General features: G+C 41.4%; 1 protein-coding gene across 1 annotated transcript in view; it reads right to left on the bottom strand.

Annotated features, from left to right (window-relative positions):
• The window catches only part of USH2A (usherin), a 775536-nt gene that overhangs the window by 33310 nt on the left and 728525 nt on the right, over positions 1–13701 (bottom strand). Inside the window, exons 65-69 of the mRNA XM_059905730.1 lie at positions 13345–13583; positions 12270–12478; positions 5773–5949; positions 4299–4382; positions 2309–2553 (exon numbers count right to left, since the gene is read on the bottom strand). Of these exons, the coding sequence (XP_059761713.1) occupies positions 2309–2553; positions 4299–4382; positions 5773–5949; positions 12270–12478; positions 13345–13583 (954 nt within the window). The remainder of the gene's footprint in view (positions 1–2308; positions 2554–4298; positions 4383–5772; positions 5950–12269; positions 12479–13344; positions 13584–13701) is intronic.

The raw sequence follows: 13701 nt of genomic DNA, 5'->3' as shown, positions 1-13701 counted from the left end.
ATTAACCTACTAAGCAAAGTAAGTCAGAAGAGAAAGACAAATATCATATGGTATCACTTATGATGGAATCTAAAATATGACACAAACGAACTTATTTACGAAACAGAAACAGACTCAAAGACACAGAGAACAGACTTGTGGTTGCCAAGGGGCAGGGCGATGGAGGAGGTAAGGATTGGAAGTTTGGGATTAGCAGATTCAAACTATTGTATATAGGATGGATAAACAACAAGTGCCTACTGTACAGCAGGAGAACTATATTCAATATCGTTTGATAAACCACAATCGAAAAAATATGAAAAAGAATATATATATGTATAACTGAATCACTTTGCTCTATAGCAGAAATTAACACAACATTGTAAATCAACTATACTTCAATAAATTAAAAAGAAACCCCAAACCCAAATTCTTTATGTTTCTCCAAGGACAGTATAATCATACCCACACATTAATACTATCTGGAGATGCATTTTCATAATATAAGAGTTCGGCAATTTAAACCACTCGGTGAGTAGAAACTAATTGCTAAGTGTTGAGGTGATACTGCATTATTTGTTTAGTATTGCAGAGAATGAAAGGATCTGCAAGCCAGTAATTACAATTGTCCATCGGTATCCAAGGGGATTTGGCTCCAGGACTCCCTCCCATGGGTACCAAAATCTGAGAATGTTCAATTCTCATGGTCAGCCCTCTGTGTCTGTGGGTGTGGAATCTGTAGATATATAGGGTTGACTGTACAAGTAGAGCCTGCACTTAAACTTAGCTGGACTCAATTTATGCTTTGTGATCTTGAAAATGTTAACAAATTTAAAATTCGTTACTGTTCATTAAATTCATTAACGAATTAAGAAACCCAAGGATTTGGTCATTGGAACCTCCAATCTGTAGCCAGTAGGTCAGAAGCACAGGTGACAATCTGGACTTGTGATTGGCCTCTGAGGTTGGCGGGGAAGGGGACACAGAGGGGACAAGAGTCTTGTAGGACTGAGCCCTTCCCCTGTGGAATCTGATGCTATCTCTGGGTAGACAGTGTCAGAATTTAGTTGAACTGTAGGACACCCAGCTGGTGTCACAGAATTGCCTGTTGCTGTGGAAAGCCTCCCCACACATTGGAATTGGTGATCAGAATTTCAGCTACACAGGGTGGCCACTAGCTCATATAGAACTTTGTGCAAACTGGGGAAGAGGGGTCCCCTCGGGCAGATGCATTTTGGCGCACAGTTTGGGGAGCAGACTGGTACCTGGGGGATTTATAAATTACAGCCTTTCCTTGCCCAGGTAGACACAGCCCCACGCCAGACTGCACCATGGGATTCAGTCACCTTTTACCTCTTCAATGAATGCTTGGTGCAGCGATGCCTTGTGTCACCCTCCGTGTGACCTTCACCCCCCAGATCTTTGCCTGACCTCTATCTTGGCAGTAGGTGGTCTGGAGCCACAAGGAGTCATCTATCCGCACTGGCGCAGGGTGTCAGGGTCAAGAACAGACTCAGCACTGCTGGCACTTAAGTCCTTCCCTATCTCCCCTTTTATTTCTAATTCCCCAAGTTACACAGTAATATAACCTATAAATTCTCCAGGTGATTTCAATATACAACTCTCCTCCACCATCCCCTGACTTACAACTACAAAGCAGAAATACTCACCCCTGGTGCACATTAGAATCACTTTCGGAGTTAAAAAAAGAATACCAATCCCCAGGCCCCATCCAAGGCCAATGAAATCAGAATTTCTGGGATAAGGCCCAGGTATCGGTATTTTAAAACCTTTCCCAGATGTCTTAGCCCGTTAGGGCTGCTATAACAGAATACCATGGGCTGGGTGACCTAGAGGCAACAGAAATTTATTTCTTAAATTCTGGAGGCTGGGAAGTCCAAGATCAAGGTGCCGGCAGATTGAGTGTCTGGTGCGGGCCCACTTCCTGGTCCTCACATGGTGGAAAGGACAAGGGAGCTCTCTGGGGTCTCTTTATAAGGGCACTAATCCCATTCATGAGGGCTCCACCCTCATGACCTAACTACCTCCCAAAGGCCCTCCCCCCATATACCATCACACTTGGGATTAGGGTTTCAACACATGAATTTTGGGGGGACACAAATATTCAGTCTGTAGCACTAGGTGATTCTAATGTGCAGCCAAAGTTGAGAATGCTCTTCTAGGGTTAGTCTCCCTTGGTCCCCACATTTAGCCAAACGTAAGTGTCATCTAGTCCCTTGCTACTATGGCTCTGAAAATATTTCCGTCTAAATACAAACAAATATTTTAGTCTAGTAATAGAGAAATGAGGCCGCCTTTAGATACATACCATATGGGTTTCCCCCGGTGGGTATACATTCAATGGAGACATCCGCTTTGGAAGAGGCACTAAAGGAGGCCTCTCTCTTATATATGGTTCTTTGTGGATTTTTCTCTGTAGTATCAGGGACAGAAAAATGGCCAACAAGATCAAGCCCAGCATTGCCATTAACACTATGAACCATAACTCGCTGTAGAACTCCGTGCTTTTGCTCCCTGATCCTTTCTTTTCTCCAGGAGTTGTCAGCACCAGGCCTGCAAAACCCAGGGACAGAAAAGGGAAACGTTATTTCAGAAGGCAATTTTGTGATTTCTTGCTCTGTTGTTTAATAAATTAGAAAGGCATGTATAGTGCTTTGTTGCACTTGTGTTCAGGCTGGGGAAATGGTGCAGTGGGTCGGTGGGTGTAAGGAGAAGCTTACAGCCCTTGGGAGACCTTGCTGACACCTCTCAGGTTGGAAATTGCAGCTGCCTTGGCACCCTCCTGGGAAATACAGTTGGAGGGAGGATGAGGGGATTTTTAAGAGGGTTACCAAAGTAACCTTGGGAAAAGCTTACTTCACAGCTGTGTGCCTGGGGAGCAAAGTCCTTTCTGGGCTCATGTGAGGGTTGGATCCCAGACTAATATTGCTACAGAAACCCCATTACATACACAGTCAATGCCGTGTGGATCCAGGGTCCCCTCACTTCATGCAACTGCCCCGTTCCTGCGAAGTTTCTTGCAAACTGGATTTTGAGACGTCAGATACCATTTTCCATTGGGATGTCAACAGCTTGTGCTCACTAACATGTGGTCTTTATAGTACTTCTTGTACTCTGGCCTCTCTGTTAAGTAACAAGAGCTCTGCAAGTCATCACTCAGATGCCCTGGGAGAGCTTCCTGGGGATGGAAATCCTTTAGCAAAGGGACCACTTACCTTTGATTTCTATTCAGGTGTTGAGAGTTCAGTTGATGTGATTCTCTGCACATGAGGGTGATAGACATAGCTCACATTTAATGAGCATTTACCCCGTGCCAGTCCCTGTGCTAAGTAAGGGCTTTCCAGGGATGAAGGATCGAAGGATGGGGCGTAGCAGGATTGTCAAGTCTGTGGATGTGGGAAAGCTGGAATGAGCGGGGCAGACTCGGCAAGGCTTATGGGATCACTGCAGAACAGCGTTAAGCTGTGGAATCGCCGTCGGCCTGGCAATCTGAGTGGGAGGAAGTCTCAGAGATCCTCTCCATCCCGGCCCTTTGCTAGCACCAGCTCAGAAGCCTCTGGACCCACGCAGCCGCCATGCAGGCTGGCATGCAGCAGGGGGCCAGGGAGCTGCTCTTCTAAAGCCAATGCTCATGGCCAAGAGGAAGCAGCACAGACACAGCTGTAAATGCCTACTCTGTTGACAGCCTTCCCCCTTTTCAGCCCCTCAAGGACCAGATGGGCCTGCTTGGCCTTCACACCCACATTGTCAGGGGAAGTTGATTAAAGGGGAAGCATTTAGCACTGGGGTGAGGATGTTTAAGGGAGGGAGAGAAGGTGACTAAAATTAAAATTTGAACTCCATGAGAGGGGAGCTACACTTTGCTAACCCTAACTCCGAATCTGGAATATTATCATTATTATCAACACAAATTGGCATTAGAGTATTTTCTCTTTCCTCTGACTTCCTCTATAAATTCACTTTTTTTTTGTGCACAAATTCATATAGCTCTTTATTGACAGAATTTGTGGTTAGGAGAGAACTTTAGTCATATCTCTCTGCATCTACAATTCAATGATTTGGCATTTTAAGAGTTTACCCTAAGTCCTTGCCTAATGTAAGTTTCAGGAGGACTTAAAAATATTCTTACAACACTTAACACAATTTCTTCCATATGGTGTATGCTGAGATGTGTAGATACATATGTATAAACAAACATGTATGTATAAACAAACACAAATAGGTATAAACAAACATGCATGTTTCTTTAGGAAAATGAGTAGATACTACACTAAATATGATTTGAGTTAAATGTTTACCAAATCCAGTGCTGGTATCATATTGAATCAAAGGTGTCTTAACACTTCCTTCATCTGTAGTGCAGATGACCTGGAAAAAGAAAGCTAGACAAAGGTAAACGAGTCAGTTATTCAACATCTACAAATAGTGGGCACAGTTTCAGAAAAGCAATGTATTATAGCATGAAGAAGTCTGAAAACAGGATTCCACATCAAGTTATGAGGTTTTACCTACTATGCAAACTTATTTCTAACTTAAAAACTATCAAGAAAAACAGCTATCATTAGTGTAATAACATATATAACATATATGTTATTACATATATGTTACCTATATAGTAACATATATATGTAAGAGAACTAAAGAAGTTTAGAGATTATATAGCAAAGGAAAAGAATTATCTGAAGAATAAAGGCTAATTCACAGAGTGTATCTTGTTCTGCATATAATCTGAACCTGTTCCTTTAAAACTTACAGGTGTTCCTTTCACTAGGCAACCCAGAGTTTCCTACTAAGCCTGAAGGCTCAACAGGGATCTGGGAAATCAAATGGTCTAAATACCTCTTACAGTAGCCAGGAGCCTGAGGGAAGTGAGTCTTGTAAGGTCACACAGATGATTAGAGGCCTGGCCAGGGGCAGAACCCATATTTCCCAACTTTCAGGCCATCTCCCCATCACAACAAACTGCTCAGGTGACCAAGAACTGTGACCATGAAAATATGTAGGTGAATTGCTGTAAAAATGTTACTGATAAGTTTCAAATGCTGTAAATGCAATGCTGGAGCTCATTGTTTACCTGCCCCTTTTAGCCAAAATAAATAGTACATATTTTCAAGGAAACTAAAAAAATCAACCACTAATGAATTCATTGTATAAAACCAGATTGCCCAAAAGGGCCTCACATCTATTGGTCCTGTGGCCATGTTGATCATTAGAAAATACTTAGTACCTTGAAAAGCTTTTTCTCATTTCAATTTAAAAACAAGACAAACAGAAGAAGGACATGTAATTAAATAGGGAGAAAGTATTCAGTTTTAGAGGGAAGAGCATTGTTATTTCAAGAACAGATACCAATGTTGGTTAAGGAAAGCCCTTACTCAGGGTCTAAGATTTGGGGATGGTCATGGCCTGATTACACTCTCTTTGGAGGCTGTGGATGCATCGAGAAAGTCTCCGAAGTCCCTAAAAGTGTATTATTTTGGGATACTCTTTGCCTGTGGGTTTTATTTCTCTAGTGCAATAACCTGCCCTCTGGTCTTGTTCCTGGAGACCCTCACGTCAGCAGAGGCAGTGCTCAGAGGACCACATCAGAAGAGTCATCAGGAAAACCTGACTGACGCCGAGCAGTCGCTTTCCCACGAGAAGTGACCACTTAACCCAGGACATGTTAATGATAACCATCTGAGGTCGCCTTTCAGATCGTCAAATTGAGCATCTCAGAAAGCTGGGAAACCCAGCTTCTTGTGCCCTGAGAAATGGGAGCAGGAAACTCACTTCTGTCCGCGGTCTTTGGGATGTAGAGGGTGGTGTCGAGGCCACTGTACACGCGCTGCCCTCCATCGGTCAAGACGAACTCCTTCAGCCGCCCGTTCAGCAGGAAGGAGCCACTCCAGTCCACACATACCACGGATAGATTGCTGTCCACCGAGAAAGGGGCACGGTACTGGGGCACTGTTGGGAGAAGGATGTAAGTTCTAAAAATAGTTGGACGAAGGTTCTAGTTCTAAAAATAGTTGAGAGAAGGTTGCAAGTTCTAAAAATAGGTGGAAGAAGTTTCTAAGTTCTAAAAATAAGTGGGAGAAGGTTGTAAGTTCTAAAAATATGTGGGAGAAGGTTGTAAGTTCTAAAAATAGTGTGGTGTGTGTGTGCTTTTTATTTTAAAATATGAGCACACATTTTTTTTGTCCTTGCTGGAACCCTTCCTATTTCCCTTACTGCTTAAAGGAAAAACCTGGCTTTGGCGGTGAAAAGAAAACCATGGGAACACATGTGAAATGCTTTCTCAGCAATGTTGCACCTGCTTTCCAAAAAAAAAAATCAATGGAGAGTGGTGTTTTATGAAATACAACTATTAACATACAATGGTTCTGCTCATCAGCATAGCCCCGGAGCTCATATTTTGTTGCATTTTCCTTCTTTTAACAGGTAAAGTATCCTTAACACTATTAACTACAGTGGATAGCTATTTTTCATATCAAATCAATATTTATTGCTACAAAGCCCCAAGGACTAGATGAAGTTAATATTTTATTTTCTCCTAACTAAACTGCTTAGATGGTGAATTATGTTCTTTTGGCACCCATTTATTTTTAAAGCTTTTTCTTGAACCGTTCGTTTGTTTTCTAAGATAGTTAAAAAGCCTTGCAAATAGCAATTCGAGTATAATAATTCATTGCCCTGACTAATCAATCAATAGCACAGTACATTAGTATATAATCAAGCTCAGGTCTCCTAAGTATTATATCAGATAGAGAAGCAACTTTGTGTGCATTTAACAGGAATGAGCCCTTTTCATTTTTCAACTCTTTACTAAAATAAAGGAAGAATAATCCTTAACTGAGGCTCATCTTTTAAATGAATCATTTTTGTAGGAACAAATGAAGGGATACCATATCATCTTGTCAAGTCAGAAGAGATTTATTTCATGAGATCTCATTTTCTCCAAAATAATCAATACATTTGTAAGAGCATTAAGATCCAGCTATATATGAAATTGGCTTTTAAGAAAAGAAAAAAAAAGTGAGTGGTAGAAATAAATTGGATATCCTTTTTTCCTTTAAAAATTAAATCCATCTGTTGCTGATGTGAGGAAATATAACAAAATAAGGAATAATTATGCTTTTGTGATAAGATTCAACCATGAAGACAAATTTGATTCTCATCTTTTAAAATAAGATATTTTCATAAAGTCATAGGAAAATTTTTCTGCAAATACTGAAATAAGAGCTATCAAGCCCTCTTTAAATACTTTTTTTTTTTAACACAAATTGTGCCTAATATCACAATGGAACATACTATTGTATTTGTCTGTGGCTTCCCTGTCACTTAATTTTGGTAGATTTCCACTTCTCCCCTACATCATAACAGTACAGACAAGGAGAAGGCTTGTAAATAGTAGAAAAATAGAAAGGTAGGGGCTTTATTTGCCTTGCAGGATTTGCAGATCTTCCTGAGGAAAAAGAGTGATCAAACTATCAAAATAATCAGGAATAACGGATTTGAAGACTGAGAAAATGGTAACAGCTACTATGCCAATAAAGTAGTACAATGCAAGTACAATAAAGTACTTGATGTACTTTATTTCATTTAATCCTCAAAACAATCTTGTAAGAATTAGTTCCTAATTTTTCATGTGAGGAGACTAAGGTTTAGAGAGATCAAATAATCTGCTTAATGTCAGTAGCTGGTAGGGGACAAAGGATCTGAACCCAGGCCTGCTTAACGCCAAAGCCCCTGTTTTTTTATAATCAGTACACATTTATTTAAAGGAGCATGATTTACTAATTCACTTTATGGGTGCCCTTCAGTGGTGAGTGGTTCATCCTCATTGTTAAATATTCAGGAATTCTGTGAGTTGGTTATTAAACCCAGCCACTATTAAAAATTAAATCATATAAACCTAAATAAATTATATTAAAACAAAGGTAATAAATATTAAAACTCTGTAACTTCTTAATTATTTCACTACCTTTTATTATCTATGCTCTCATGCTGTTTAAATCTATTGTATCTGGATGGTGGAAATATTATATAATGGTACACGATCTTTTCCCAACTCTGTGTTCAGTGCTGTCACATTGGCAACTTGAAATCAGCCAAGTAGGAGTACTTACACCATGGAAATTGGTGAGCACTTCAAATCAGGACATTTTTCTTTCATGGAGGCCAGTTGTTAAACATTTACACCTCACTTCTGCTCTTCCACTGCAGGTGTAATTCAGGCAGAGGGGGCAGAATATGTTGCTAATGCTTCTCTAGACCATTTTCTGATCACGTTTATATAAAATTGCAAATACTATTTTCAAAGCATCTTCTGGTTTGTATTCTTCGATCCACATTTTCTGCTAGTTTGTATAATGAGTTAAAAGGAACATAAATGGTATTTAAACCCCATACAATAGCCAGTCAACTATTGTGTTTTTCCATGTCTGTGGATCCAGTAAACAGATTAAGAGAACCCTTTCTCCTTCAGTGTTACTGCAACCTTCAGCCACTTCTTCAATGTCAAGGAAGAATAGAAAGGCAGGACATCTTAAATCTGTTCATTCTGTTCTTCCAGCATAAGGGGAGAATGTCTGGCAAAAACTGAGTTTCATGTTGAAAAAGAGAATTGGTGATAACCTGCAAACCTCACATAGCTGTTTTGGCCTGGCCTTCTGGTGATACACATACAAAACCTGGAATAATTAGCAAAATTGGCTTATAAATATACAGATCTCCCTTGACTTATGATGGGGTTACACCCGATAAACCCATCATAAATTGAACATATCCTAAGTTGAAAATGCATTTAATACACCTAAGCTACCAAACATCATACCTTAGCCTAGCCTACCTTAAATGTGCTCAGAACACTTACATTAGCCTACTGGGCAGAAATCATTTAATGCAAAGTCTATTTTATAATAAACGGTTGAGTATCTCCTATAATTTATTGAAAACTGTACTGAAAGTGAAAAACAGAATGGGTGTCGGGTACAGAATGGTTGTAAGTGTATTGGTTGTTTACCCTTTTGATGGCATGGCTGGCTGGGAGCTGCCCTAGCATCACGAGAGAGAATCATATTACAGATTGCTAGCCTGACAAAGATCAAAATTCAAAGTTTGAAGTATAGTTTCTACTGAACGTGTATCACTTTGACACCATCATGAAGTCAAACTATTGTACATAAGGGACAGTCCGTATTGTAAACGGTAATTGCTTCTCAAAGATGGTGGTGGTGTTTTGTCCCATTCCTCGTATGGAGTAGCGTTTTTTATTAAGTCAGAATTCATTTGACTACACTTTCATTTCAGGAATAAATGTTTTTCACAGTTCTTTTTGGGTTTGTGAAGGGAGGATAGTGAGAGGAATAGGCAAAAAGGTAAAGGAGGTTACACAATTAGGCAGTAGACGTTATGAAGAACGATTACACTTTGCTTTGATTATAGCTTGGGTGACAAAGGACACTGATTGTGTGGTGCTGACAATAAACGTGAGACGTTCTGGATGCATTCACTCACTCACTAAACAACACATTTTGGGTATCTAAGACACTCTGCCCAGTGCTGGAGATAAAATGGAGAGAATGAGAGCCAAAGGAAGCGCACATTTAAGGGGAAAGATGTGCCCTCTGTCGGGGGTCTGCCCAACTCAAGCTGGTTATGAGATGTTCAAAGGGAGGCGAGGAGGCTGGGTGTGAGGGTCTGGATTTCAAGCAGGGAGCTCGGGGAAGAGGTGACCACTTGGGAGTCAGCCTTCAGAACTGAAGCCTTGGAGGAGATGAACTCACCTGAAGAGGGAAGAGGTGAGGCAGGAAGGAGAGGAAAAAAGAGGGAAGGGGATAAAAGGGAAAGTGTGAGCAGAGAAAGTTTAGGGTTGAGGCTTAAAAACCTTGGTTGGTGGAAGATCAACCAACAAAGTTGACTAACACTGAACATCCAAAGACGCAGGTTTCCCAGGAAAGACTTGTCATGAAAACTAAGGGGAGCCACTTTTTACCAAGGATTGAGGCTTCAATCACTTTGAATGTTCCCAAGAAGTCAACGTGATTACTGGTGAAAAAAGCCCACTGGATTATCAGTGTGGAGGTCAAGGGCAAATTTAGGAAGAGATTTCCGTGCAGGGATGAGGTGGAAATCAGTGTGGAGGAAGTTAAAGAACATGTGGGAAGAAAGAAAATGGGGAAGCACTTGAAGACCATTCTTTAGAAGGGCTGTGCTCTGTGGGGAGCAGCCGGGGCAGGAACCAGAGGGGAAGTGGAGCCTGTTTGCTTAAACATTAGAAAGATAGAAGCAACAGTGTTACACTGAAGATTAAGGATAGAAAAAGGATGAATAGTAGTGAAGGAGGTGGTAGTCAAAGCACAAGAGGCAGGTTTATTTCAGATGGAAGGACCACCCCTTCCTGCCGTGTCCCTGGCGGGAATGATGCAGATGCAGGACACGTGGCTGTCTGGGGTGGGAAGGGAGCTAATTACTGACTGATGACATTTCCTTTCCTGGTGAATTACGAGGCAAGGAGTTCTGCCAAGACTCTAGGGAGAGGTGGGTGAGGATTGTATAGGCTTGTGGGAAGAGGAGGAGAAGAAGTGGAAGGTTTGAGGAGGGTGGAGAAGGTCTGAAATCTCTGTTACAGAAAGTAGGTAGTGAGTTGACCAGGTTAACACAGCAGTACCGAGGGTGCTGCTGAGCTGGGTGATCCTGAACTTAGAGTAACACTTCTACCTTCCAGGCGTGGAAACTGGAGGGACTTAAGCTCTGGCTTTAGCTCATCATATAGCTCCAGGAGCCTCACTTCAGATTCTAATCAATGTGAATGGCTTCCTGGAATTGTAGTACACAGTCCATAGCCCTGCCTCAGTTTTCTCATCTATAAATTCGGTTAATAATAGTACTTAACTTCATAGGTTTGTGCTAAGGATGATTTGTAAAATGCTTGAACAGTGCCAGGAACGAGCAAGGGCTCTCTAAAAATGACCTCTTGCTAACATCCTGCCAAGTTATTGCTCAGGTACATTAAAGTCTTCGTATGAGGCAGGGAACTTTCACGAATGCATAACTCTTACATTTAAAAATGTCAGTGCCAGATACCGAAGATGAGGTTATAATCTGATATAATGTTTCTGGAAAGCAAATTTGCAGTAAGTGTGCAAATCCTTAAAATACTTAAAATTCCTGAGGTAGTAAATTCCATTTGTTGCCATTTAAGAAGATAACCAGACATTCACACAAAGATTTGTTCACAAACTTTCTCACCACATTTATAAAAGGAAAATATTAGAAACAACTGAAATGCCCAATTTGTTCATAGGATGGAATGTTATATAGCCATTAACCTTGGTGGCTAAAGAGTTTTTAATGCCATGGGAAATGCAAATAAAATAATGCCAAGTATAAAAAGCAGACTATGAAATTTTCATTAGAGTATGATCTCAGCCAGGTAATAAAAACTCTGCATAAAAAAGGGATTAAAGGAATGAATTATGCCAAAATATTAATGGCGGTTGCCTCTGGTTGTGGTGGGATTATTAGCAGGACTGGCTTCATGGTTGTGTGACCTGTGCAGCTGCCCAGGATCCCTCATGGAGAAGAATTATGGACTTAGTTTGATGCTCTGCTGTCATTATCTTGAAATTGTTAATGATTTTTGAACAAGGGGCCCCATATTTTCATTTTCCAGTGGAACCCACAAATTACGCAGCTGGCTCTAATTATAAGTACTTATTTTATTCTTAATACCTTTTGTATTTGCCATTTTTAAACAGTAGACATATAAACCTTATAAAATCTGAAAAGGGCTTATTTTATAGAAATGTAAGGAGGCCCCAGTTGATTAGCTAATTGCCCTTTTCTGCACTCAGTAGCCCTTTTGCTTTTCCTGGCAGTGCCGTATATCAAAGCTTTCCAGAAATGCGAGCTATGACGCCACGTCATTTGAAAAGAAAAGGAATGGCAAACTTCTCTAAAAAGTTATCTCAAAATAAATAAAGAAAAAAAAAGTCATCTTAAGTGTTTGTTTTCGTCTTACCCATGTAGTAGCTTTCTCTTCATTGGTTTTCATCCCATTGCTACATGAAAAATCTTCCTAAACTCACTCTTGATCTCCATATTATTTAATCCAATGGGCATTTTCCCCCAATGGTCATCTTCATTGATGTCTCAGTAGCATTCAAAGGAACTGAACACTCAGTCCTTTTAGCAACCTGTTTTCCCCCTACCTTTCAGGACAAGCTTCCCTTCCGGCTGCCCTCCTGCCTTTTTGGCTTATGGTGGTGGCCACTTCTACTCACACTCTTTTTGGGTGACGAAGCTGACCCATTCAGAGGCCGTGCTGCCCACGTCATTGCGGGCCACCACCCTCAGCTTGTAGGTGGTGAAGGGCTGGAGACCCCCGAGGCTGGCTCTCGGCCCTGGCCCAGTGTGCTTTGTCTCGGTTTGGCTGGGAGTACAGGGGGTGTCTGAATCCGGAGGGCAAGCCATGTAGAGTTGGAGCTCATAGCTGGAATGAGAATGGACACATAAAGAGAAAACAGGCAAAGGAATTAGTCTAACTCTCTTTTAAACCTGTTGATATTTTGTTTTCACCGAACTGCCAGCTCTTTCAGATTCCCATTTGTGGGAGACTGCTCTCAGAAACACTTAATTTAACGCTGTTGGAAATGGGCAGCAGATGGAACCAGAGAAATGATAAGAGAAGTCACATGTATACACATGTTGCTGTCCCCCCAGCAGCCAGGAATCCTTGTTGGTAGAGATAAGATATTTCTCTCTTTTTAGAAGAGAGTGATAAAACTGTTCTTCTCTGTTGAAAATAAAGAATATCTTTTTTTCCTCCAGATTGTCTTGAGTGAAATAACTTCTTTGGTCTTTCAAACAGTGGTTCATTACGACATTTTAAATCAGATCAAGGAAATTCTGATTTAGTCACAGAAGTTCCTTATGTTCTAGCTGAGCCCTGTAGAATGAAAAATTCCAGGGAACCATGAGGAAGAGCACATCCTTTCAATGAATGGGTACACATTGCCTTGTCCTTTTTTTTGGCTGCACTGCGCGGCATGAGGGACCAGGGATCGATCCTGTGCCCCTTGCAGTGGAAGTGCTGAGTCTTAGCCACTGGACCGCCAGGGAAGTTCTTGCCTCGTCTTTCTTATTTAAAGAAAATTTTGTTGTTCACCCTTCTATCCTTAGCTGATTTATGATTGAAACACTTTATGGGGAATGTGACCACTCAAATCAATTGATTTGTCTATTTTGCTATAGGTGTCTGTTCAATCAGCAAGTCTTCCTTGGGGAGGGCTGGGTAGCTGCGTATCTGTGTTCATGTCTTATTTCGGTTTATTTGTCCTTTTGGCTCTCCCACACTACCTTTGAATGACACCGTTGGGGAACAGCGGGGGACTCCACTGGAAGGAGGCTGTCCTCGAGGCCAGTGTCTGGATTTGGGGAGAGGACAGTCCTGATGGTGGAGCAGGATGAGTTCTCAGTTCTGCTGTTGGCCCTTGGCTGCAACAATTGAAGCAAGTGCAGGCCTCCACCCCAATGGAGTAGGTCGTGAAGGGCTGCAGGCCATGAAGCGTCTGCTGGGTGGCCAGGCCTTCAGCCAGCTGTAGGAGGAGAGAGAAGACTAGATGAGGCCCAGTCGCAAGTCACAGACAGTTGGTTCACTTTTATCGTGTACCACGTGTTCTATGAATAGAGTGCTGTGCTAGTTACTCTGGGAGA

This window comes from Balaenoptera ricei, chromosome 1 (genome assembly GCF_028023285.1).
Source record: "Balaenoptera ricei isolate mBalRic1 chromosome 1, mBalRic1.hap2, whole genome shotgun sequence".
Taxonomy (NCBI): domain Eukaryota; kingdom Metazoa; phylum Chordata; class Mammalia; order Artiodactyla; family Balaenopteridae; genus Balaenoptera; species Balaenoptera ricei.
The sequence above is the reverse complement of the archived record's forward strand: the minus strand, read 5'-3'. Positions and strand labels throughout refer to the sequence as shown.